General features: G+C 36.7%; 1 protein-coding gene across 2 annotated transcripts; it reads left to right on the forward strand.

Moving 5' to 3' along the window:
- The first annotated feature begins 24 nt into the window (after positions 1–24).
- Positions 25–24,774, forward strand: itgb7 (integrin, beta 7). Of its 2 annotated transcripts, none has more exons than XM_037535149.1 (16): positions 25–393; positions 3,433–3,496; positions 3,683–3,762; positions 7,802–7,991; positions 8,077–8,247; positions 12,634–12,875; positions 13,448–13,603; positions 13,706–13,801; positions 13,941–14,030; positions 16,305–16,445; positions 18,044–18,234; positions 18,812–19,038; positions 19,181–19,391; positions 20,325–20,518; positions 20,958–21,131; positions 23,777–24,774. In XM_037535149.1, exons 1-16 carry the CDS (start codon positions 391–393, stop codon positions 23,938–23,940), a joined length of 2,394 nt encoding a protein of 797 aa, XP_037391046.1. In that variant the 5' UTR covers positions 25–390; the 3' UTR covers positions 23,941–24,774. The 2 variants fall into 2 exon arrangements, with proteins under 2 accessions (XP_037391046.1, XP_017575454.1); XM_017719965.2 differs by having other exon boundaries at positions 28–393; positions 20,958–21,118.
- The last annotated feature ends 524 nt before the right edge of the window (positions 24,775–25,298 follow it).

The following is a 25,298-nucleotide window of genomic DNA, read 5'->3' on the forward strand; positions in this document are numbered from 1 at the left end:
AAAGACGTGAGCTTTTTTAAGGTCCTCCTTCTGTCAGAGAGAGGTAATGAACAAAGACTGTAAAGAGAAGAAAACCACTTTTTTAGCATTACTGTAGGTTAGGTTCATGTAAGTAACATTTATTCCATGCCTTTTTGAACCGTTTCTTTTAGGCTGTCAATTTTGAAATTCCCACACATATAAAAAGTGTGTGCGACAAAAAAGGAAAAAATACAGCTAGGAGGTTTTGATACGACTGTCGTTAAGCTAGTTCAGACGTGCAGTGGGTGAAGCTGCTGTGGTCGTGGGAACAGCAGTTTCTCATGTGTACTAGGCTCGATCAGACACTGCTGTATGAGCTTAGAGCTGATCTGCGGATTTGAGTAAACACAACGTCTTCATAGAAAAGCCATGGTGAGTGTAACTAATCTTTTCTCAATCTGAATAAGTCTACATTGTATTTATTTAAAGCAGTATGTTGACCACAACAGAAAAGGATTACCATGAAAAATCAAAAAAGAAATCCAGCTATAAACTTTTCTTAAACTTTTTGTTAAGACTCATCACAAGCATTACCAGCGCTCTGGAGGTGGATAAAATAACCTAATCCCAAATAAAAGTATTATTACTTTCATTTTCGAATTCAGTAATGTAAAGGGAAAAATCGTACAAGTCAAAAAGGTATTTAAAATGAACTGAATGAACTAAAGAACAACAAATTTGTTAGGACATGCGGTGCTTATCTGAGAAGCTTTGTATAATCTTGTACTGTACCATTATCAGTAACGCACTCATTTTGGTTTTTCATCATCAGAATACTTTACTGTTTTGTCCATCCAATACTTTAGCACTGACCACTGAAACTGAATGAAAATCAAATTGTAATAGTACATCAAATATTTAAAAATTATGAACGACAAAAGCCATAGACATTGTATTGTTATTTCACTGGCATGTATAGCAAATATTAACAGTAAAGTTATGTGATAAATTGGTATTATTCAGGTCACAGGTGACAGGATGAAATTTTACTTAAATGTTGTAATTGTCTTTTAATCTGTGGCCTGAAGGTAGTGTTTTAAATGCTGAATGAAGCAGACTGTACAGTTATCATAGATGAATCTATGTTCTTGCCAGCCTTGATGGTTTGTTTTTCTGTGTGATAATCCTGCAGCGTGGAAACCTCTAATTGTTAAATTTGAGAACACTAGCAGGAAGTGGAATAACAGAATCAGAATCAGAATACTTTATTGATCCCAGAGGGGAATTGTAGGGAAAGGTGAGTTTATTACCTATTACTGTTCCCAAATACTTGAAATGGGTGACCGGCTCCACTTCCTGCATATTTATACTAATAGGCTGTTTGCGTGGTGTGTGTTGACCACTTTACTTCACTTCTTTGACACAGCCTCCTAGACTTGATGCCATATCACCTATGTACTTAATAAAGGAAAGGTTTAAAGGAGAATGGAGAATGGCTTAGCTAGTTTGCACTGAAGTCTCTGTAGTTACTGAATAATAAGCCTCAAGATTTTATTAAGTCTGAGATTGTAAGGAGTTTAATGTAAGTATACTTTAGGGAAATAGAATACAGCCTTGAGGAACACCAGTGTTCAGGACAGTGCTGTAAAAGAGATGGGTGTTAATATCCATTTGCTGGGGATGTTCTCTTAGAAGCACAACACAAACCCTTTAGGAGGAGGTGGGTAAAGGCTGAGTAAAATTCCATAAAAAGAATCCATGTGATTTCATTTTATTTTGATGTCAATGAGCTTTATCAAAGAGAGTAAGTGTGGCACCATCTATGCCATGATTCACCCACCAAGAGAATGGCTTTGAGGTCCATACGCCATTCTTTATGAAAGAGTAAGAGTCAGAAAGAGCTTCCACGCTGAGTGTGTCACTATCAGAAACATTAAGGTCTCTGTGTTATGCTAGGCCCTTAATTAATCTCCATTAAAATCTTTTTTTTAATCTTTCTAAAATGGGTTTTTAATAGCCTCAAAGTGAAAAACATAGTCAAGAAAACTTTAATCATGGTGGGACCTGAAGAGAAAAACATGCTTGAATTACAGTAGATTGCTTGGAGGACATGAGAATAACTGTAGAAATGGGCAGCTATTGAAGTGTTTCAGTTTATAAAATCAATGTGCAGGGATGATTAAACTTATAACATATGCTGGTTTGCTGGTGAGGGCTCCTCTGAGAGATTGAGAGAGTGTGATTGTATGAGAACATTTTCACTCTGCTACAACACAGTGCCACTCTAGCACTGTTTGAGGTTAAGCAGGACAACACTACAGAGAAAAAACCTGTGGTTTTACTTATAAACTGCTGTCATGTCTTTTTCAGAAACCGACTTCCTTCTTGTAACGTCTGCCGTCTGGTTTTGTGTGAGTGTGTAAATGTGTTTGCATGAGCAAGAGGATAAAAGGTTTCTGTTTTTTTTTAACAAGCTGGACAAACCTCACACTTTTGTCCTTAGAATTTAGGTATTACACACTTTGTGTTAAATTGTTATTAATTTTTACCATGATTTCATTTTAATCATGCTGTCTCTATGACATAATTCATACAAGTACACTTCCAAAGGCAAACATGTGTGATCAATATGAAAAACAGAAGAGTAATTCATACAGTTAGAGAACATGCACTGTTAAGCATTTCTGGATGATCGACTGAGCAAATGAACTGAAATGACATGTATTGTTGAGTTTCTAAGTAAAAATATGTTACATCCTCCACACTGTTGAAATAGAGGTACCATTCATGTACATTTTTCACTCATCAAGGTACATAGGCAGGGTGCGTGGAGTCAATACAACTTAGAAAATATAATTTCAATGGATTATGGTACAGTTATGATCCCTGACTAAAGGTACTGAGATGTACCCTTCAGAGTACCACCCCAGTGACAAGAGCAGTACTGCCCCAGTGACAGTTTCATACCTTTATTCCTGAGAGTGCACAGAGAGCACACTTCTGCACAATTATGGTTTACACTTTTTATTACTGAATTTAACACATTGGAAAAAATATAAAACATTTTGTTAATTTTTCCTTAATCAGGTCATGAACCAGTTGGCCTGGCAAGCACTGAAAACATGTGATACATTTCATTTCATGCTTTATTTTTAGCATTATGTTAATCATAGCAAAAAAATAGGAATTGGGCTTTAAAATGTAAGTGGGTTCTCTGTAGAGGATATTTTAATTTATCTTCAAACATTCGCATAAGACTGTATAACTTTCTTGTATTCCAGCTTTTAAAAGTTTTGAAAAGATGGTTAAAATCTGTTTCCTTTTTGGTGTAATAGTAAGGATATCTTTGCTACAATTCATTCTCCATGAAGAACCGCATGGGGCATAGCTTCTTTGAAGTTTCAATTTCAGAAAGCCAATACGATGGCCACAACCAAAGTTACAAAAACTTTACCTCTTTAATTCCAACAGGCCGTGGCATATGCTTTGGTGATGGTTGTTCTTCTTCAGTTTGTGGGACAGCCATGTACAGCAGGTAATGAACTTCAATTTTGCATCAGGTGAAAACATAATGTGGAAAATGAAAAGTATGATGCCTTGTTCTATGCTGTTTTTTGTTTTTTACTAAGTACGTAATATGCTATAAATGACAAATTTGTAGTAACACGATTTAGACAATGATATGTGATTCTGTCTCTCTCTTTCTTACTGTCGATTTCAGTTCAAGCACCAGTTTGCCAGCCGAAGGCCTCATGCTCTGAATGTTTGAGGAGTCCAGGGTGTGCGTGGTGTAAACAGCGGGTAGGCAAGAGGGATTAAAAATGAGATTTTAGATACAACACGTTATAAACACATCTATGCATTGTTTTAGGCCAAATATTGCTTCTTAAGCTGAGAGTTCTTCTAGAGATATAAGCTATTTGTAGGGTAATCTGAATTTACAGTGTCCACATCCAAACAAAGGGCTGTTACGACCCTTTTCTCTTTGTTGCTCAAAGGTTTGCTGCTCTGTTTTATAGTAATTTGAAATACTGCCAAAAGAACCCCAAAAACATTTGTTGTTGTAAAGTTATTAACTAAGGTTATTAAGGAAAAATTATAGCATAGGCCAGGGGTCGGCAACTGACTCTTTTACTGCCCTGTTTCAGCTCCACAGCAGAGTTAGATTTTCAGGTAAAAAATAAAATAATCCTCTTTTATATTAAAATAAACCTCTACTGATCATAAAAGTTTTAACAATAAACTGTCATAAACACTGGAGTTAATGTATAACTGCTAATTCATCCTTTAACCCTAAAGGTTGGTGTGCAGAACACTTGTCACCATAGCAATGAGAACACTGTCACCTAGCTAGTATCTAATGAAAAGGCAACAAGAAAGATTTAAGACGAACATCAATCTGGAAACAAACAAATGGATTTGGATGTGTAATCACTCCATCTGGTTTCCTGGTATGTTTAATTTGCAACAAGAAGCTGTCAAACACTAAAAAGTCACAAAGCTGTAGTCAGCTTCTCATTGTCCTTTTCAATCCTTAAATGGTGAAGCAGTCACATTCTGGCACCTCAAGCACCATTTAAGGTGGCACGTGAAAAATTGAAGAAGAAGCTGGAGGATGAGCAGCTGTCGAAAGACATTTTACAAGAAGCTTTTTTACTCTTGAGGAAAGGTTTCTTGTTGGATATGTGAGAAATGCAGCTATATCTGAGTTAAAGCCTAAAGCAGAGCAAAGTAAGTGTGTGTTTTTGTTAAAAATATATTTTTAGCCTACGCTAGCACATTAGCACGTACTGAGACATATTTACAGCCAAGATAGCAAAATGGACATAAAATGTTGTGACTTCCAAGGTATTTTAAATTTTTGTTGAAAAGACAAAAAGACTCTTCTAAACATTTGGGTTGCTGACCTAGGCCTATTTAAATGTGCTTTGCAGTATATACAGGGTGATCTCAGAGTTGTTAAATATTTATATTTAAATAGGCCTATAGTGTAATTTGGATCAATGAGTACTTTCCATGATAACCTTACTTAATAACTGTACAAAAGGTAAGCCTTAAGTATCAGTTTTCAGTCGATAGCCATATTTCTGAAGCCCACTGTGGTTTTTCATATTATAGCTAGCTATTATTTCTAACCATTTCCTTTTTCATGAAAGAAATTTGGTCCATCTTTTTCTTTTTCTTTCTTTCTTTCTTTCTTTCTTTCTTTCTTTCTTTCTTTCTTTCTTTCTTTCTTTCTTTCTTTCTTTCTTTCTTCTCCCTTGCATCTTTCTGTCCTCAAGTCTCTCCAAACATCTACAAACAAAATTTTAGACCATATACTGTATATTTCAAGAGTCAATCACATTGTTCCAAATTACAGCTTAGTAATAAAATGTGCTGCTTAAATGTGCTACTAGCTGTGCAACACCAAACAACATTCAGAAGACATTGCATTGTTAATCTAGAGTGAAGCATGTGGACTGAAACAGAAGTCTGTGTTGAGCTATCTTTAGTGTTCCAGTCTGCTTTTCATTCTGATATTCTTCATGTTTAGTCCTCATTATCTGGAAGTGAAATACCCCACATAAAAACCTGAGAGTTAGTATGTAGACTTTAGATTTGCTAACACAAAAACATTTCTTAATTTATGAATCCCACAATCAATTGTAAATCACATTGTGAGTTCCAGTACTATTAGTATAATTTATATACAAGTCATAAGTTCCATGAGTTTAATAATCTGATTGCTTTCATCTACCTCATTAAATAAAACTGACAGTGCTATGCTGTGGTACTCAAGTTTGAAGTTTGACCATTCTTGGGCAGTAATGTCATGTTCAGAATGACTTCATGATAGTTGTTGTCCAAGCTTCATTGTTTGGTTTGACATAGCCTCATTATGCCTAAGTCATACAATTAAACTGGACATTAAATTTCTTTGCTGACTGACAGGCTCTTTTCACATTGTTCATTGTTACTATGACATTTGTATACGAGCTCAAGAACAGGCTGTAGGAAAAAAGGCCACGCTAATTTGTCACTGGCTTGAAGAAAGCAGAAGAGAAGAGGTGATGGTGCTGTTTGTAACCTAATTGCAGCAACCTGAAGGATCAGTTCCCGGTAGATGACTGTGTTTCTGAAGCCCTCTGTGGTTTTCATATTATAGCTATTGTTTAACAGTTTCTTGCTTCCTCAGGACAACAATATTTGGTATATCCTTTTCTCTCTGTCTCGTCCCCTGCTTCTCTCTTTCCTCAGGTCTCTCCAGACATCTACAAACACAATGAATTTGCTAGGCCACATACTGTATATTTCATGAATTAATCACTTGTTTCAGTTTTTACAAACAAACTCAAGGCAAACAATGTACTTTATCATGTTGGTGAAAACACAGAAATGTCTGACAGCTGGGGCTCTGAGAAGATGAGGTGGCAGAAAGTACAAAATCAATTCCAAAAAAAGTTAGTATGTATTTAAAATGCTAATAAAAACAGAAAGCTGATATTAGAAATCTTCTAAATCTTCTCTACCTGTATTTGAACAAAAATAAACGAAAAACAGTTCAAATACAAGTTATGTAATGTTTTGCCTTTTCAAATTCATTGTTTTTTGTAAGCTTATTCTGAAACTGAAGCCTGCAACACATTCCAGAAAAGTTGTGACAGGGATCATTTAAAACTGGGAATTTTCTAAAATGTGAAAAAAGTGGTTATGCAATTGTGCTTGTGCAAAAAAAAAGAGCATACAGAAAAGACAAGGATGGATCGAACCTCGCCACTTTGCCAAAATTGCACCAGCATAAAATCCAACAGTTTAAAAATAATGGATTTTAGGCATTTCACCCCCTTCACTGCATTATGTCATCAACAGATTCAGGGGATCTGGAGAAATCTCTGTTTGTAAAGGACATGGCAACAACTGAGTGGCCAAGACATTCAATCCGTCAGATGGTATTGCATTAAAAAACAGCATGCTTCTATGATGGATATCATTGAAAAACTGCTGTCAACATGCTGTCTGTCACTGCATCCATAAATGCAAGTTAAGACTGTACTATCCCCAGTGAAAAACATATGTTGGCAACATCCATGCTGCCAACTTCTCTGGGTTTGAGCTCATCTAAAATGGACTGATGCACAGTGGAAACGTGTATTGTGGTCTGATGACTCAACATTTCAGCTTGTTTATAGAAATAAAGGATGTTGTGTTATCTGGGCCAAGTAGTAGCAGTGAACCACTAACAATGTTACCAGCATAAAGTTTAAAAGTCAGGCTCTGTCGTGGTTGTGCGGCATATTAGTGGGTGGCTTTTACATTCATAAAACCACCATTAACATTAAATACATTTTGGAGCAACATACGCTGTTTTCTAGTTGCCATCTTTTTCAGAGACATCCGTAGCTTTTCCAATATGACAACACCAACACACATTCTGCAACTGTTTAAACAGCATGTTAGCCTAATCAGAGAGTGCAGGTGCTAGACTGGCCTGCCTGTAATCCAGACCTATCTCCCAATTAAAATATGTGCAAAACACAGCAAAGATGGATTAAATACTGCTTTCTGTTTTTATATGCATTTTACATACTGTCCCAAGTTTTTGTACCATTTGTCCCACAAGCACTCTAAGACAACCATCGAGTTCTACTGTACTGTTATTGGAGATCACTTTCACTTTCCTCTGCATGCCTCCACCTAGTTCTACATCTCACATACATTAAATTAGGAAGTTTTTATGCATATGAAAATATATCTCACACCACACAGGACCTACACATGTTTATCACTGTCCAGAATGCCAGCAACCACCCTGGTTTATGTCTTCAAACTTTCTAAAAGAGATTTCTTGGTGTTGTAGGAGTTCCTGAAGCATGGAGAGTCTACTGAGCGCAGGTGTGACTCTTTTGAGTTACTGCAGAGCAGGAAATGCAATGATGTAGTTAACCCTGCTGCAGACAAGTTTATCTCGAAGGACAACAAACTTAACAGCAAACTAGAAGATGTGGTCCAACTCAAACCACAAGGCATCAATATCACACTCAGAATTGGTGAGCTCCAAATGTATAGTCTACATATTTTATGCAGCATTACCCCGGTATTCATCCTCATCTCCCTTCTTTTTCCTGTGGGCAGGTATGCCAGAGGAATTCGAGGTGGAATTTCAGAGGGCTGAAGGTTACCCCATAGACATGTACTACTTGATGGACCTGAGCTACTCCATGAAGGACGATCTAGAGAATATTAAAAATTTGGGCCAGGACATTTTAAAAGAGCTCCAGAAGGTCACTCAGAGTGTCCGTATTGGTGAGATTATTAATTACATCATGTGTAACCTGTCCTTTCTGGTTTTGAGTGTTACGCATCTTGTGGTGAATCCTCTAAAGCATGGCTGCCCAGTCTTGGTCCTGGCTCTAATATTCAGAAGCTCCTAAAAGCCTTCATTAAGTGAACTGAATCCTGGATCAAGTGTGTTGGATTAGGGTTGGAGCTGGTATGTCTCTAAGACCAGGATTGGGCACCTCTGCGATAAGATCATTCTGAGATTCTTTTTCACTCTCTTTGCCTACTCCAGTCTTTCACTATATATCTTCATTCTACATGTCCTCTTTTTTTCTTCATGATGCAAAATATTTTTGAGATATTCATTATTACAACCCCAATTCCAATGAAGTTGGGACGTTGTGTAAAACATAAATAAAAACAGAATACAATGATTTGCAAATCCTTTTCAACTTATATTCAATTGAATACACTACAAAGACAAGATATTTAATGTTCAAATGGATAAACTTTATTGTTTTTTGAAAATATTCACTCATTTTGAATTTGACGCCTGTAACACGTTCCAAAGAAGTTGGGACAGGGGCATGTTTACCACTGTGTTACATCACCTTTCCTTTTAACAACACTCAATAAGCGTTAATAATGAGCTGGAGGTGACGGAGATGAAGATGCTGAGATTTTCGTTGGGAGTGACAAGGATGGACAAGATTAGAAATGAGCAGATCAGAGGGACAGTGAAGGTGGAGCAGTTTGGAGATAAAGCCAGAGAGGCCAGGTTGAGATGGTTTGGACATGTGTTGAGGAGGAATAGTGGGTATATTGGGCAAAGAATGTTGGAGATGGAGCTGCCGGGTAGAAGGAGAAGAGGTAGACCTCAGAGAAGGTTTATGGATGTAGATAAGGTGGACATGGAGATGGTTGGTGTGAAAGTAGAGGAGGCAATGGATAGGGCAAGATGGAGGCAGATGATCCACTGTGGCGACCCCTAAAGGGAGCAGCCGAAAGGAGAAGAAAGAAGAATAAGCGTTTGGGACCTGAGGACACTAATTGTTGAAGCTTTGTAGGTGGAATTCTTTCCCATTCTTGCTTGATGTACAACTTCAGTTGCTCAACAGTCCGGGGTCTCCGTTGTCGTATTTTGCGCTTCATAATGCACCACACATTTTCAATGGGAGACAGGTCTGGACTGCAGGCAGGCCAGTCTAGTACCCACACTCTTTTACTACAAAGCCACGCTGTTCTAACATGTGCAGAATGTGGCTTGGCATTGTCTTGCTGACATAAGCAGGGACTTCCCAGCAATAGCCGCTGCTTGGATGGCAGTATATGTTGCTCCAAAACATGTATGTACCTTTCAGCATTAATGGTGCTTTCACAGATGTGCAAGTTACCCCTGCCATGTGCACTAACACACCCCCATACCATCAGAGATGCTGGCTTTTGAACTTTGCACTGATACCAATCCAGACAGTCATTTTCCTCTTTGGCCCGGAGGACATGACGTCCATGATTTCCAAAAACAATTTGAAATGTGGACTCGTCAGACCACAGGACACTTTTCCACTTTGCGTCAGTCCGTCTCAGATGAGCTCGGGCCCAGAGAAGCCGGCGGCGTTTCTGGGTGTTGTTGATATATGGCTTTCGCTTTGCATGGCAGAGTTTTAACTTGCACTTGTAGATGGAGCGACGAACTGTGTTCACTGACAATGGTTTTCGGAAGTGTTGCTGAGCCCATGTGGTAATATCCGTTACAGAATGATGTGGGTTTTTAATGCAGTGCCACCTGAGGGACTGAAGGTCATGGGCATTCAATGATGGTTTTCTGCCTTGCCGCTTACTTGCAGAGATCTCTCCAGATTCTCTGAATCATTTGATGATATTATGGATTTTAGATGATGAAATCCTTAAATTCCTTGCAATTGCACATTAAGAAACATTGTTCTTAAACTGGTGGACTATTTGCTCATGCAGTTGTTCACAAAGTGGCGAACCTCGCCCCATCCTTGTTTGTGAACAACTGAGCTTTCAGGGATGCTCCCTTTATAACCAATCATGACACTCACCTTTTTCCAATTAACCTGTGGAATGTTCCAAACAGTTTTTTGAGCATTCCTCAACTTTCCCAGTATTTTATTGCCCCTGTCCCAACTTCTTTGGAGCATGTTGCAGGCATCAAATTCAAAATGAGTGAATATTTGCAAAAAACAAAAACGTTTATCTGTTTGAACATTAAATATCTTGTCTTTGTAGTGTATTCAATTGAATACAGGTTGAAAAGGATTTGCTACATTTGGAATCAACTGTAAACCTTTAAGTTCTTGTTCATGAGCTGCATTTACATTTACACATTTGGAAGACTAGACTTACAATGCACAACCATAATTACAAAAAAGTTGGGATGCTGTGTAAAATATAAATAAATGTAAATAAAACAGAATACAACGATTTTAAAATCTCATAGACCCATATTTTATTTACATTAGAACATAGAACACATAAGATGTTGTTAAAATATGCAAGGCCTTCCCTGAAAGAGACATTGTCTAGATGGGAGTGCACACTGATTAGGCATAACATTATGACCACCTCCTTGTTTCTACACTCATTGTCCATTTTTTCAGCTCCTCTTCCTATATAGGTGCACTTTGTAGTTCTACAGTTACAGACTGTAGTCCATCTGTTACTCTGCATACTTTGTTAGCCCCCTTTTACCCTATTCTTCAGTGGTCAGGACCCCATGAACCCTCACAGAGCAGGTACTATTTGGGTGGTGGATTATTCTCAGCGCTGCAGTAACACTGGCGTGGTGGTGGTGAGTTAGTGTGTGTGGATCAGACACAGCAGTGCTGCTGAGTATGCCTAATTGGTGTATGTTGTTTTAAAACCTCTATATACTGTTCAGTATTGATAATGCCTTCCCAGATGTGTACGCTGCCTGCGCCATAGGCACTAATGCAACCCCATACCATCAGAGGTGCAGACTTTTGAACTGTTCGCTGATAACAAGCTGGGTGGTCCCTCTTCTCTTGAGCCGATGTCCGTGGTTTCCAAAAAGAATTAAAAATTTTGATTCATCTGGCCCGGAGAAGATGGCAGTGTTTCTGGAATATGTTGACATATGATTTCTTCTTTGCATGATACAACTTTTAAGGGATCTGTGTTCACTGTTATTTCTGGAAGTGTTCCTACCTGAGCCCTTGCAGTACATTTCCAGTACAACATGCTTGTTTTTAATGCAGCGACATGTGGGGGCCCAAACATCACGAGCATCCAATATTGACCGTCTGCCTTGTCCCTTGCATACAGGGATTTCTCCAGATTTTCTGAATCTTTTGATATTATTATGTACTGTAGATGGTGGGATATCCAAAGTCTTCACAATTTTATGTTAAGTAACATTTTTCTGAAACTGTTCTATGATTTTTAGTTGCAGTATTTTGCAGATTGGTGAACCTCTGCCCATCTTTTCTTCTGAGAGACTCTCTAAAATACTCTTTTTATACCCAGTCATGTGAGGGAATATCATCAAAAGATTCAGAGAATCTGAAGAAATCCCTGTATGCAAGGTCAATGGTCAATATTGGATGCTCATGATTTTCAGGCCCTCAGATGGCACTGCTTTAAAACAAGCATAAAAAAATCACTGCGTAAGTTCAGGAACACTTCCAGAAATCATTGTCTGTGAACACAGTTTGCCATGGAATCCACAAATGCAAGTTAAACCTTTCTCCAATAGAAAACATTTGGCACATTGTGAAATGAAAAATCTGGCAAAGAACACCAAGGACTCTTGAGCAGCTAGAATCCTACATCAGAAAAGAATGGGACAGCATTCCTCTCCCATAACTCCAGCAATTAGTCTCCTCACTTTCCAGACATTTACAGACTGTTGTTAAAGAAGAGGGGATGCTACACCATGGTAGACATGGCACTGTCTCAATTTTTTGAGATGCGTTGCTGCCATGAAGTTCTAAGCGAGTTAATATATTTCAGGAAACAGTAAAATGTCTCACTTTTAACTTATGATGTGTTTTATGTTTTATTGTAAATAACAATGGGTCTATGGGATTTTAAAATCATTGCATTCTGTTTTATTTATATTTATTTATATTTTACACAGCATCCCAACATTTTTTGAAGTTGGAGTTGTAATAAGTTTACAGAGATAAACAAATGTATAGGAGTCTTGCTTAAGGACTTCTATTGGTGTATCATGGTGTTCTTGCCTGGGTGATGAACCAAACACCTCTTGCGTGTAACCCACTTACGCCAACCATTGCAACATGATTCTCTTTATACGCATATATACAGACCTTAAATTGAAAACTGAATTCTGTCCAGTTACATATGTGGTACACCGTACATCAACGTCTGCATACCTCTCTATATTCCTTCTCTATGTTTTAGGTTTTGGCTCATTCGTGGACAAGGACAAGTTGCCGTACGTTAGCCAAGTGAAGTCCAGGCATCAGAACCCCTGCCCCAACCGTCTGGACACCTGCGAGCCTGCCTTCACCTTCAAGAATGTTCTACCACTGACAGAAGATGCTAGACAGTTCAAGAAGAAAGTCAGTGCGCAAAAGATATCTGGTAACCTGGACTCACCCGAAGCTGGCCTGGACGCCATCATGCAGGCCGCTGTGTGCCAGGTAAGGAGCATTCTAGAATAGATAACATTCAGCTTCCATTTAACCAGGCGACCATTTTCCTCATGGTAGCAAAATAAAAGATTCTATTTGATATTACCATATTTGGTATATGGGAGGCAGAATAATAAAATAATAGTACTGACATGAATATGGTCCAACACCTATCTGGGCACATTGTGGATTTCCATGAAGAATCCTGAAAAAAAAACCTGAATCAATTTATCGCATGTAACCTGGCAACATTTCTAAAGTGTACTCAATTTATTTATTTCATTTTTTACCATGAATTTTTAAAGTTTCTTCGTAACTGCACCTTGCATCATGTTTTTAAAGTTTTAAAGTTCATAACTATCCGTTGCAACATTCAGAAAGTAAGTTTTGTAATGTCAGTTGTGCTTCGGACTCCTTCCCTAAGTAGATGAATCTCATATTTGTATTTGATTTGAGTCTTCAATAGGAACTCAGTCAAAACTTTTTTACCGGTTTAATATGATGAATTTAACAGAAGTCTCATTCTTCTGAATTTTTGTTAAGACTCTATTTAAACACTTCTTCCTTCTGTATGTGTACAGAAAGAGATCGAATGGAGGGATGTGACACGGATTCTGGTCTACACATCTGATGACACGTTCCACATTGCAGGAGATGGACGGCTCGCTGGCATTTTTCAGCCACATGATGGACGGTGTCACCTAAGCCGTGATGGTTTCTATGATGGCACAGCTTTTGTGAGTATCATGTGAACTACTGTATTTACATTAGCCACTGAATGTTAAGTTTATTGTTCAGCTATTGGTACATTATACAGAAATGAATTGTGTGTGTTTCAGGATTATCCATCAATAGGCCATCTCTCACGAGTTCTTCAAGCTAACAACATTCAGCTGATATTTGCTGTGACGAAGGAGAGTGTTCCAGCCTATGAGGTTAAATCTGTTCAAGATGCTGATCAAATATATTGTCTTACATTTTTCAGCACTTTCAACAGTTAAATGTTCATCTTTCTACATTTCTCTTACACTGTGTCTCTTTTTCTTATAATCTTTCTCTCACACACAAATACAGGCCCTGAGTGCATTAATTCCTCAGTCAGTGGTTGGTGAGCTGAAGAATGACTCCAGTAACGTGGTCCGGCTCATCGCTGAAGCCTACGGGGTGAGTATTAAATTTCAGAATTGTCAGAATTTCAGTGTTCTGAACCTTCTCTTTATTGCAGTCCTGTCCTGGGGATGTCCAATCCAAGTCCTGGGAATTTACAACCCTGCAGAGTTTACTCCAGCCTTCCTGGCACTAGCATTCACGTGCTTAAGGCCTAGATTAATTTTCTAATGCAGTGTTTCCCAACCTGGTCCTCAGGGCACCTAGACAATCCACATTTTTTCTTCTTGTGAGTTGTGGACCATCTGAGGGGCTTTGCATTTGTCTAATCGGTTATTAGGGCTGGAACAAAACTCTGGAACTAAAAGATAAGACAAAGTCATCCCTTTTTGAAAACTGCCATTTCTGCCAAATCTGCCCTTTCCATTCCTTTTTGACTAAGGTTGAAAGTCTAGTGTGGAGGAGGAGTGCGAAGCCCCTGAAGTGATAACAGTTCACACCATTCCACAAACACTACTGAGCTGAAATAGAGCAGACGACACAACTGCAGCTTTCTTCATATTAAACAATCTAGTATAACTGTCAAAATAAAACAGTGTTAAAAATAAAAAAGTGTTAAAAGTGGATGCTGCAGCAAGACAGCAATCCTAAACGCATGTACCATAAGTCAGTCCACCAAAGAAAGGCTGAAGTAGAAGAAATTTGGTGTTTTGGAATGGCAGAGTGAAAGTCCATTTGAAATTTCATAGAAGGGCCTAAAGTTCATGCAAGAAACTCCTTCAACTTTATGGGTGGGACAAAATTCCATGTGCATGACTGATCAACAATTTGAGTGAAAACATTGCTCCTCAAGTTTCTGTAATGCACATACGTACTTTTGGCAACAAAGACATTTAATGTTGTATCACTTTGTTCAATATATTCATGAAAAACTATATGAAAGAATAAATGAAAAACTTATGACTTAAACAAAGATCACATTTGTTTTCACGTTTATATTCACAAACATTCTAGTCTGTAGATAACACATTTTCACAATGGTGCTGACGCACTCATTGACTGCATCCCTTCTCAAACTAAACGCTGCTGGTGGGAGGGAAGTAAATGAACCATTATCATAGCTGTTGTCGAGAGTAATAAAAGTGCACATTTATAACTGTTTGTGACTATTTTTCCAAATATTATAGTAAAGAAACATCTTTCATTGTTTTGGCTTAGAACTGTGAAAATTAGCACCAGAAATGTGCTGCAACTAAACAGTGTAAAGTGAGAAATTAATATTAGTCTTATATTAGGCTGTGCTGTACCTTTGTTTTCTTGAAAGCTGCCGTGGACTAATGTTCAGCTCACTACTTTTTGTTTTAGATGATTATTCTCATTCACACGGTTTCTTGTAAAATATGCTTTTAGTTTTGTCATGTTTGTGAGCTTAGTGGTTTTGACTGTGAATGGTACTGAACAACAGATATGTTTTAGTCTAGCCTGTTGATTTTACTAGCAGCCCAGTGAAAATCCAGTTTTAAAGCATGTGTGAATGCCTATGAACACCAGAATGGTTTCTTTCCATTTGTTCATAAGAATTGAGAAACAGACAGTTTACACAACCTCTTAGTCACTTCCTCCCCATGATCCCCATCATCCACGTCACCAGACCATTCAAAAAAATGAACTGAAACTATATGTGTTCGTGAATCTGTGTAAGTGATGTGGTTCACTGATCTTTAGACATTTAAGGTCCTCTTTTGAATAACTCCCACAATGTCACATACACACACTGCTTTGTAAAGTGTTTTTTTTTGTGTTGTAATAAAGCAATAGTAAATGATGCTGGTTGTTAGAGTAAATTAGAAGTTACTTTTATTTATGCAGTTTGTCACAACTGAAAATAATCATAGAGTTGTATGCCAAGGACACCTCAGTTTTGTTTATTTTCTAAGTTAAAATTAGTTAACACATCCTGTATCGATAAAACACATAAATATGACATTTCTCTGCTAATGTCAGTGCACAATTTCTAGAAAAAACAAGACATAACATATAATGTGCCATAACTTCTGCACAGGCCACATGTTATGTTTTACTTTTCCCTATATGTGAAATTCAGTAAATAAACAGTACTCGTGCATTTAAATGTGTGTTCTCTGTAGAGGATGTGTTAAACGATTTTCACTTGGAAAATCAACAAAACATGTCCAGGGGTGCCCAAATGTTTGCATACAATTGTATATATTACGTATCGTATGTATGTAATGTCATACAGTCATATTTAATCAAGTACCAAAAAAGCAAGTCAGTGGTCATATGTACATTCTGAAAGTGTGTGTACTGCAGAACCTGTCATCCACTCTGCTGCTGGAACAGGACCACACCCCTGCTGGCCTGCATATCTCCTACATGTCCTACTGTAGCCCTGAAAAACCCAGTGAGTGGCAGCATAGGGGAGAGTGTACTGGCATCAAGGTCAACGAAAAGGTCAGCTCTGTCACTGTCACCTTCATCATAATCTGCAACAGTAACAACAACAGTAACAACACAGGCCACAACAAAGGCTACTCACAGTTTTCTGCAGCTTAAAGCAATAGTTTCACTATCAATCACGTGTTCACAATGTTGTCCTTACCCCCAAAAAGCAGCTGATCATCTAAGACATGTTCAGTGTCTCAGGTTTGCTTCTTCTGGCTTTGTTATTGGTTTCTGACAGTGTATTGCATACTGTTATCATTAAGGGGAAGCTGGGGAAACCCCTCTTTAAGAATAATGTCCATGTACTGTTTATATAAAACAACAAGCAAGCATAGCATATACAGGACAATGACTAACTACACATAGTTAGGGGAAATAAACTGGAACAGTGGACAGTTTTTGTAGCACAAAAATTTAAATCTTGCTGCACTAATAATATTATATTTTTCCATTGTGATTTATAAGCAATGTCAAAAGATGTGACAGTTGAATGCTTAATATGTCAAATTTGATAATATTATAATATAGAAAAAAATCTATTTGTATTTGTATTAAATGTTCTACTGTTATTATTATCATCATCATCATTATTATTATTGTTGTTATTATTATTATTATGACTATTATTATTACAACAATAACATTTAGCATTTAACTGGTAAATGCAAATGATTATGGTACAAAAACAAACAAATGTGGATATAACTCTGCCAAGCTGCAAAAGTCACATTCAAACTGATCTCCAGCAAGATGGCTAAAAAAGTTCATGATCGCTGTAACTCAAATGCTAACTAGTCACTGACACTTTAGTGAACAATACTGTAAAACTCCAAATAATATTCCTGCTCTGCCCTCAGCCACAATATATTATCTGGTGGAATAACTAAGAGGAATGTGGTCATATAAATAAACTTCATAAGAATGAATTAGGCCATGGCCCATTTAGTAAATGGGTCCAGATTTTGTTTCGCTGATGATCAGTAAGAAGATAAAGAGGGTGGGAAAATTGGGGGGGGGGGGGGGGGGGGTATTTTTGTCATAAACAAAAGTACATAGCAATAACAGTAATAACAGCAGCTATCTTGAAGACAGTTATCTGTAAAAATGAATGAATATACCCCCAAATGTCAGACTTCAAAATGGCTGCAGGTACAGTTTTTAAATAGGTGATGTACTTTAGTGCATGCTTATAGAAAATATTATTCCATGCAGTGATAAACACCACATAAGAAAGTTAGTAGGCCTACTTAGAAACTTCAGAGACAAAATATCTCCCATCTCTCATTGCACATCCTTTTACTTGCAATTTGTTTGTGTACTGTCTTTCTTATGTTTATACAGAGTATATTTTTTACTTAATTTTATGTTGACGCCCACCCCAAAAGAAATTCCTTGTTCACCTCATACTTGGCAAATAAACATTATGATTATAATCCTGAAATATGGTGGCTGATTGACAGTTTCAGGCAACAGGAGAAAATTTGGGAAATTCTTAGCATTCAGTCACTGTGGCAAATCTCACAACAGGTGTAGCTGAATGTTCTAGACTCAACTATTCACTCTGACTTTTGTGTTAGGTGTCCTGAACGTTGTTTCATTCGTTGCAGGTGGCGTTCAAAGTCCGACTGAACGCGACAGAGTGTCTGAAGGAGCCTCAGAAGTTTGAGATTCGAATGCAGGGCATCAAAGAGGTCCTGAAGGTGACAGTCAAGACACTGTGTGATTGTAATTGTAACGATAAGCAGGAGAATTCAGAAGTCTGTAAAGGACAAGGAACACTCAGCTGTGGAGTCTGCAGGTAGGTTATCATCTCTCACAGTCTGCAGCACCCCTTACTGGCAGGGGAAGGGAACTGAACACACAACTTACCATGATATACCCAAAAAACCTTGCTCAATTGAATGATTTTAGAAATAATGTATGTCAAATATGTTTATATAATGAAAGCTTGCAGTTACAAACCTTACATTATGTCTGGAGGGGTAAATGCTTTTTATTCAATGATACAACTGATACAATTCTTTGGGAGACGATACCATTTTGAACTATGATTTGATTATTATTTGAAGTTATTATTGCAGTATAATTCCTAATAACTTATAGAAACACATGAATGACAAATGACCAAAGAAACTATTAACACAGTAGTAAAAATTAAGCCCTTTTTAAATTTTTAATTAAAAGTTGTTGTTTTTTTTATCCTGAATTGCATAACTTTGTGTTTGAAAAAGCCCCCATAAATGTATTTAGCTATTAATTGTGTGGTCTCTAACATCTAATGTTGACATTTATTCAGTTATTTCATGTTCCATGTTCTTCTCATCATTAATGTGCAGTTCTCTTATCACTACGTTATGTAAGTTTGTTTGTTTCAGTTGTAATGAAGGTCACTTGGGTCAGTACTGTGAGTGTAAGCGTCAGAGTGATATGAACTCCACACATGCCATACTGAAGAACTGTCGTGCAAACGAGAAGTCCCAGGTGTGCAGTGGCCACGGAAGCTGTGAGTGTGGCGAGTGCAGGTGCATTCGCCATTTTAGTGGCAAATTTTGTGAGTGTGATGACGCCAGCTGTGAGCACCATAACAGCAAAATGTGCAATGGTGAGAATAATACATTCTTATTACAAATGATCTCCTAAAATCAGTTTGTTAAAGCAGGGCCATCCATGGTCCAATCCACAAATGGTTGGTGTGGCTTCATGTTTCTGTTTCTGTGTGTGTGTTGTGTGTGTGTTTGTTTTAGGGCAAGGCACATGTGAATGTGGCAACTGTACGTGCAATGAAAACTACTCAGGCCCTGCATGTCAATGCTCTACAGACACAGCTATGTGTCTGAATAAGAATGGGCAAAAGTGTAGTGGCCATGGGGAGTGTGAGTGTAACCAGTGTAAGTGTAGAGACGGTTTTGGGGGAAAGGATTGCTCCCAGCTCCTCAAACCATGCCCAACATATCTGTAAGTGTTCTTCTATTTCAGTTACACCTTCATTTCTCTTTTATATTATACACTGCGTATTTGCTGTGTATTTGATAAAGAAAATACTGATTTATAGGAATGGAAAAAGTACAGAGAAGCTGAACTTAAGTAAAAGTGTTTTTTCTGTACTTACTGTGTCAAACTTGTAAAGAATTAAAAGTGCATGTAAGAACTCAAAATACAGGAGTAAAATAAAAGACATGTTTATAATTAAAAATCATGTATGAAATAAATATGTTAACTGGTAAGTTAAACTGGGCAGTATTAGTTATTGAGAACAGTTTCATTTTACATTAATATGAATTTTGTTGGATGTTTCAAAGGGTCTGTGCACTACATTTTCCACTTGAAGTCCACTTATGACATTGGTTTAGTTTTATGCACCAAAACCAGTCATAATTAATTTTTACACAGTAATTTCTAATGTCTGTCATTGTGACTCAAAAAGGAGTCTGGACTGAAACACTCTTTAGAACTTTTAGGTGGAGACAAAGTATAGGTGGGTCTAAAGTACTGCAGGCTAAATAGGCGTATATATAAATTAGTCGGTTCTTCTGACATGACAGTTACAATTAATTCAAAGCAGGCTGTTTTTGCAGCATAGTTTCCATATTTGCAAGTGAATGGTACATTTTGAAACTTTTCAATGTTTTCAAACACCTTCTTTAATAAAAAACAATGCAATGTGTGAGAACTCAGTTGACTGGCAACAGATTTTTTTTTTTTTAGAAAAGAAAGATTTGAAACAAGTGCTTTGAAGATGTATATGAAAATATAATTTTCAAGCATAATACAAATATTCAGAAAAACACTTATGTAGACATAGTAATGAATTAAAAGTCTTGTTGAATTGCCTCTATTGTGTGTATGAACAAACCACTCTGTCCTAAATCATGTCTCTGCCATGTTTAGACCCTGTGTTGACTGTACAGTTAAGGCCAAGCTTTACAGTTCTCCTACTAATAACTGCTCTGTGGTGTGTGAGTCAGTTAAGCTGACCCGGCTAGAAGGCAAACATGATCTGCAGTGTTTACATGATGATGTCATTTATGACGTGACGCAGAATGATGACGGCACAGTGTTGATTCAGTACGCCGATCTGCCACGTAAGTACTGCTTTAACCCCTTTCACCCCTAATGTCCAGTATGTGGGCCTTTTGCAAAACTCACACTGTGCTGTAAAACCCCTGCAATACCATAGAATACATTTTTAATAATACCTAATAGCAATCTCATTTAAATGGACTAATAGAAATTGCCCAAAATACAAAATCAAAAATTACTAAATTAAATTTACTAAAAGTTAAGATTCACAATTTTCCTTTTCCTACAACCATTGAGATGAACCATCTGAGATATGAGGGTTAGAAATCACCTGTACCCTGCGAAAGCAGCACTTTGAGTACAAGGGCCTTTTTTTAAAAGTATTTTTATCATGAGCACTTTCTTTGTGATTATGTAAACAGTGTGACTATCTGAAATATATTCCACACTTCTAAAATCTTGACTGTTCTGAATCTCAGCCTTTGTTCCTTTGGCTCATAGGAAGCATTGATAAGACCATGGTGGCCATCGTCACCTCAGTAACAGCTATTGTTCTGATTGGCATCGTCATCATCATCGTCTATAGAGTGCTGGTGGAGCTGTATGATCTGCGGGAATACCGTAGCTTCGTCAAGGCACAGGCGCAAACTGAGTGGGAAGAGGTCTGTCTGTCAGGTGCACACACATCCCTAACATGGCTGTGTTATACTTCTCCTGCACATCAGCATGGGAGTGCTTTGAAGATATAGCGTATTATATTTCTAGTACTTCTGGTGTGTGGCCTTTAGACATATTGAGAGAAAGCGACACTAATATTTAATCATCTTTAATGTTGTTTGTTTTTCCTTAATGCTATTATATTATTGAAGCCTCAGTTCCTTCTGGACATTGCTTTTCCTGGACTGGAAATTAAAAAGTTTGAAATGGTAAAGCAAGTTAAATAGAGCTTGTATAATATTTATTAGGTTTGCAGAAAAGGAATGCCAAGAGCATTCCAGCACAACATACACTAACACACCACCAGCACGTGGTGCTGAGAATGATCCAACACTCAATGCTCTGTGTGGTCCGGAACACTAAAGAACAGGGTGAAAGGGAGCTAACAAATTATACAGAGAAACAGATAGATTACAGTCTGTAATACAAAGTACACCTATATATAAAGTGGAGCTGATAAAATGGCATAGATACAAAGTAGGTCAACTTAATGGAGTGGCCGGTCAGTGCATAAACTGCATATACTCTTGGTTAGGCTTGTGACTCACATAAGGTGATATCTGTTTTGCCTGTGTACAGCGTGTCTGACAAACTAATCACTATATCTATGCTCATACCCCACCACCTACAGTCTGATCAGATTACTGATTAGGTTAGTAAGTCCTGAAAAAAAAAACAAGGTGAAAAAATCTGAGCACAACAGTATTATTGTCCAGAGTTTACAGGCAACCTACATAGACTAGATTTCTTGTATCACAGACTTATATGGGCCATACACCTCCAAAACCGTGACATAATCGTATTTTATATGAGTAAACTCTATGGGTGGACATACCTATGTTAACTAAAGTAACTGACAGAAACTTGCAAAATTTAAATTTAATACACTATTTTAATTAATACGTTATTTTAATTATAAACTATTCTATTTTATTTATAAAACAACAAATGAAGAAGAAAATAGTCAAACAATACCTGTTTAGCTAGGAGTCAGTAAACCCTCTGGTCCATCAGAGTGGAAGTTGAATTATGAAAAGCAGACATCAGCAGGTTTCGGGAGGTGTGTTTGTCAGCTGATGATAATGTCATTTTCTTTAGTTCATTTAAAAATGAATGAAGGACAATGTGTGATGGATTAAATATGTTACTTGTCTGTGCTGGTAAAGCTTTCCCATTTATTCTCTGCTAGTATTTTTGGAGCGGATCTGGTTTGACTGGCTTTCAGAAATGAGTCTTTTAAATTTAACCAAGCTTTCTTCTAATTGGTTGTACTGCATATAAAAACCAATCAAAAATTTGTAGCAAAGTAAAAGAGCTATTTTAGAAATGACCTCAAGTAAAAGTTAAAGTACTATGATTTAATTCTACTACAAGTACTGCAACCAGAGTAAACATAATTAGTTACTTTCCACTTCTGATGAGTATTTAGGTTAATAGCTAAAATGTCAGTAGCACACTGAGGAAGTGCCAAAATATCTTTATCTGTGCCAAAATACATCTGTGCTTTTTCTGTGAGCTTAATAAACATTCAGTAAATTATAAAAGCACTCTCCAACTTTATGGACTGTGAGGCACTAACTACCTTTTTAAAGTGATGTCAAAACACCACTTAAGTGTCTTTGCACTAAATTCAGAAAAGAAAGTAGAAAGCCATTGTATTTGGCATGTATTTCACCAGAAATTGTTGATATGTTCAGTCTTTAATAATGTTTTTATAAACATGAAACATTTGAGAAATGTAGTTATTATAAGAAAGTGGTGCAATTCTGTAGCAAAATGTTTTACATTCTACCTAGAAAAAAATACAACAATCTGTGATAATATCTATAAACTGCACCTCTCATCTCAGGTTATAGATATTGTCACAGATTGTTGTATTTTTTTCTGTTTGTATATATGCCTGTAGATAGGATCTGGCATATTTATTCTTGTTATATGTCTACACCCTTACTACTCTCACTGTACTGTGTTGTGTGTCTGTTACTGGCTGCTAAATTTCCTTCAGGATCAATAAAGTATCTATCTATCTATCTATCTATCTATCTATCTATCTATCTATCTATCTATCTATCTATCTATCTATCTATCTAATGTGTAGGTTTTTATACTATATCTTTGTTGCAATTTAAATATTGATTTAAATATTGGATGCTTTTGTATATGGATTTACTTCCATTCATTCCAAGATAAGGATGCAGATTACAGTCATTCAAACCATTAAATGGCACAGATTTAGATTCTCTAGTAACACTTTACATTAAGGGTACATTTTCTGCCAGTAATTAAGACAATTACTTATGAATAATTAATCATACAATAATGAGTTATTAATCAGGAACAAATGAATAAGTCATATATTAACAACCATAAGACTAAATTAATTAGTACATGCGTTAGTAATTTAGTGTTATGGCTGTCAATATATGACTTATTCATTTGTTCCTGATTAATGACTCATTATTTTCTGATTAGTTATTCATTAGTAAATGCCTTAATTACTGACAGGTCATGTACCCTTAATGTAAAGTGTTACCGATTCTCTAAAACAGAATATTTGGAGGCATTTTCCGCCACGTTTAACATTTGACCTTCACTTTTTTCAGACCAATCAGAATCCACTGTTCCAGGGAGCCACAACAACAGTGTTGAACCCTCTGCATACACAAGGCTGTTAAAGCATCACAACTGCAAAGAAGGAACTGCAGTACATCAGTGTAGTCAAAGTATTATGATTGTATTTGATATATTTTATCTTATACATAAATAATATAACACTTTCTAACAGTGATTAAGTAACAGAGTAGTATGTGGACTGTATATTTTCATAAACATAAATTATTATATTTAGTGACATTTTTAAGGTCGCAATCGGAAGTTTGAAATGTTAGGTTACAAATTTGAATGTACATGGTCTTAAGCTCAGAGCACTGAAGATGTCTATGTATATGTCTATGTTATATCAAATGTTCATAAAAGCAAACAAGTATGCTCTGAGTATCTTTCCTTTCTTTTGCTGATTATCATTGTATTTGTCATATGCCTTTAGACCCCAGTACATTAGTTTTATCTGATTATCTCTGATTTTTCAAAATGTGTAGGCATATATTTTTTACAAAATCCTTTTATCCTTTCTTATATTTGTGTGTTGACTAATGTGTGTTTATATCTATGAAAATAATGTTAAGTATGTCTGTACATATGACTTTTGTACAGCATAAGAACAAATGCATGAAGGACGTAGAAATGTATTAGTGAATAGTTTATGTTTATTACAATGTTTATTTTTATGCTAAGGCTTAATACACCCACTGTTTACTACAATTTAATCAGGTCCAAGGACAGGACTCCTGTTAATACATTCCAGTTACATAGACTGAAGTGTGAAAATGAGACCAGTCTTCCTCAGTCAGTATTAGTATTTAACCAGTGAAAAGATACTTGGTCCCTGCAAAGTCTCAGAGAAACAAAGGATGAATTCAAGTATCGAGAGACTTGAGTGTGAATTTGAAGAAATGGTATTGCTGTAAGTGTGCTGAATGTCTATAAAAGTTATTAAGATGCAAGTGTGCTGAATATGAATAAATGTTTTTAATGGATAAAACATCGTATCTGTAGGTTTTGCTGCCTATTTAAATGGAATGGAATCATCAAAATGTTGTGACATTCCTCTTCTAAAATGTTCGTCCAAATTATATATACCTGTGCTTTTATTTACATTTGAATAGATATTGACAGCAAGTAAAATATTCCCAAAGTGTCTATATTATTTTATCAGCTTTTGATAATGGAGCACTGGAAAAGGATTTATCTCTATAACTACACACTCATCTTGTGAGGTTTTATACAAAATGTTGATAATAGTGAATCTAAAAACACACTTTCATTTGGTATTATTGAATGTGCTACTCTTCACATTCATTCACGCATTCATTTATTTTAAAATATAGGCCATAATCTTATCTCAAAAGATATAACGTTAATAGCTTTCTGTGATGTGGATTTTAGAGGCATTAAATTCGTCAGACGTCGGGATATCTTCACTACCACTTTGAGCAATTCTGAATCTATTATTAGAATGGCGCATTTCACATTAAGAACACTTTGCATAGAAATACAGATTGGCGG

This window comes from Pygocentrus nattereri, chromosome 26 (genome assembly GCF_015220715.1).
Source record: "Pygocentrus nattereri isolate fPygNat1 chromosome 26, fPygNat1.pri, whole genome shotgun sequence".
NCBI classification, from domain to species: domain Eukaryota; kingdom Metazoa; phylum Chordata; class Actinopteri; order Characiformes; family Serrasalmidae; genus Pygocentrus; species Pygocentrus nattereri.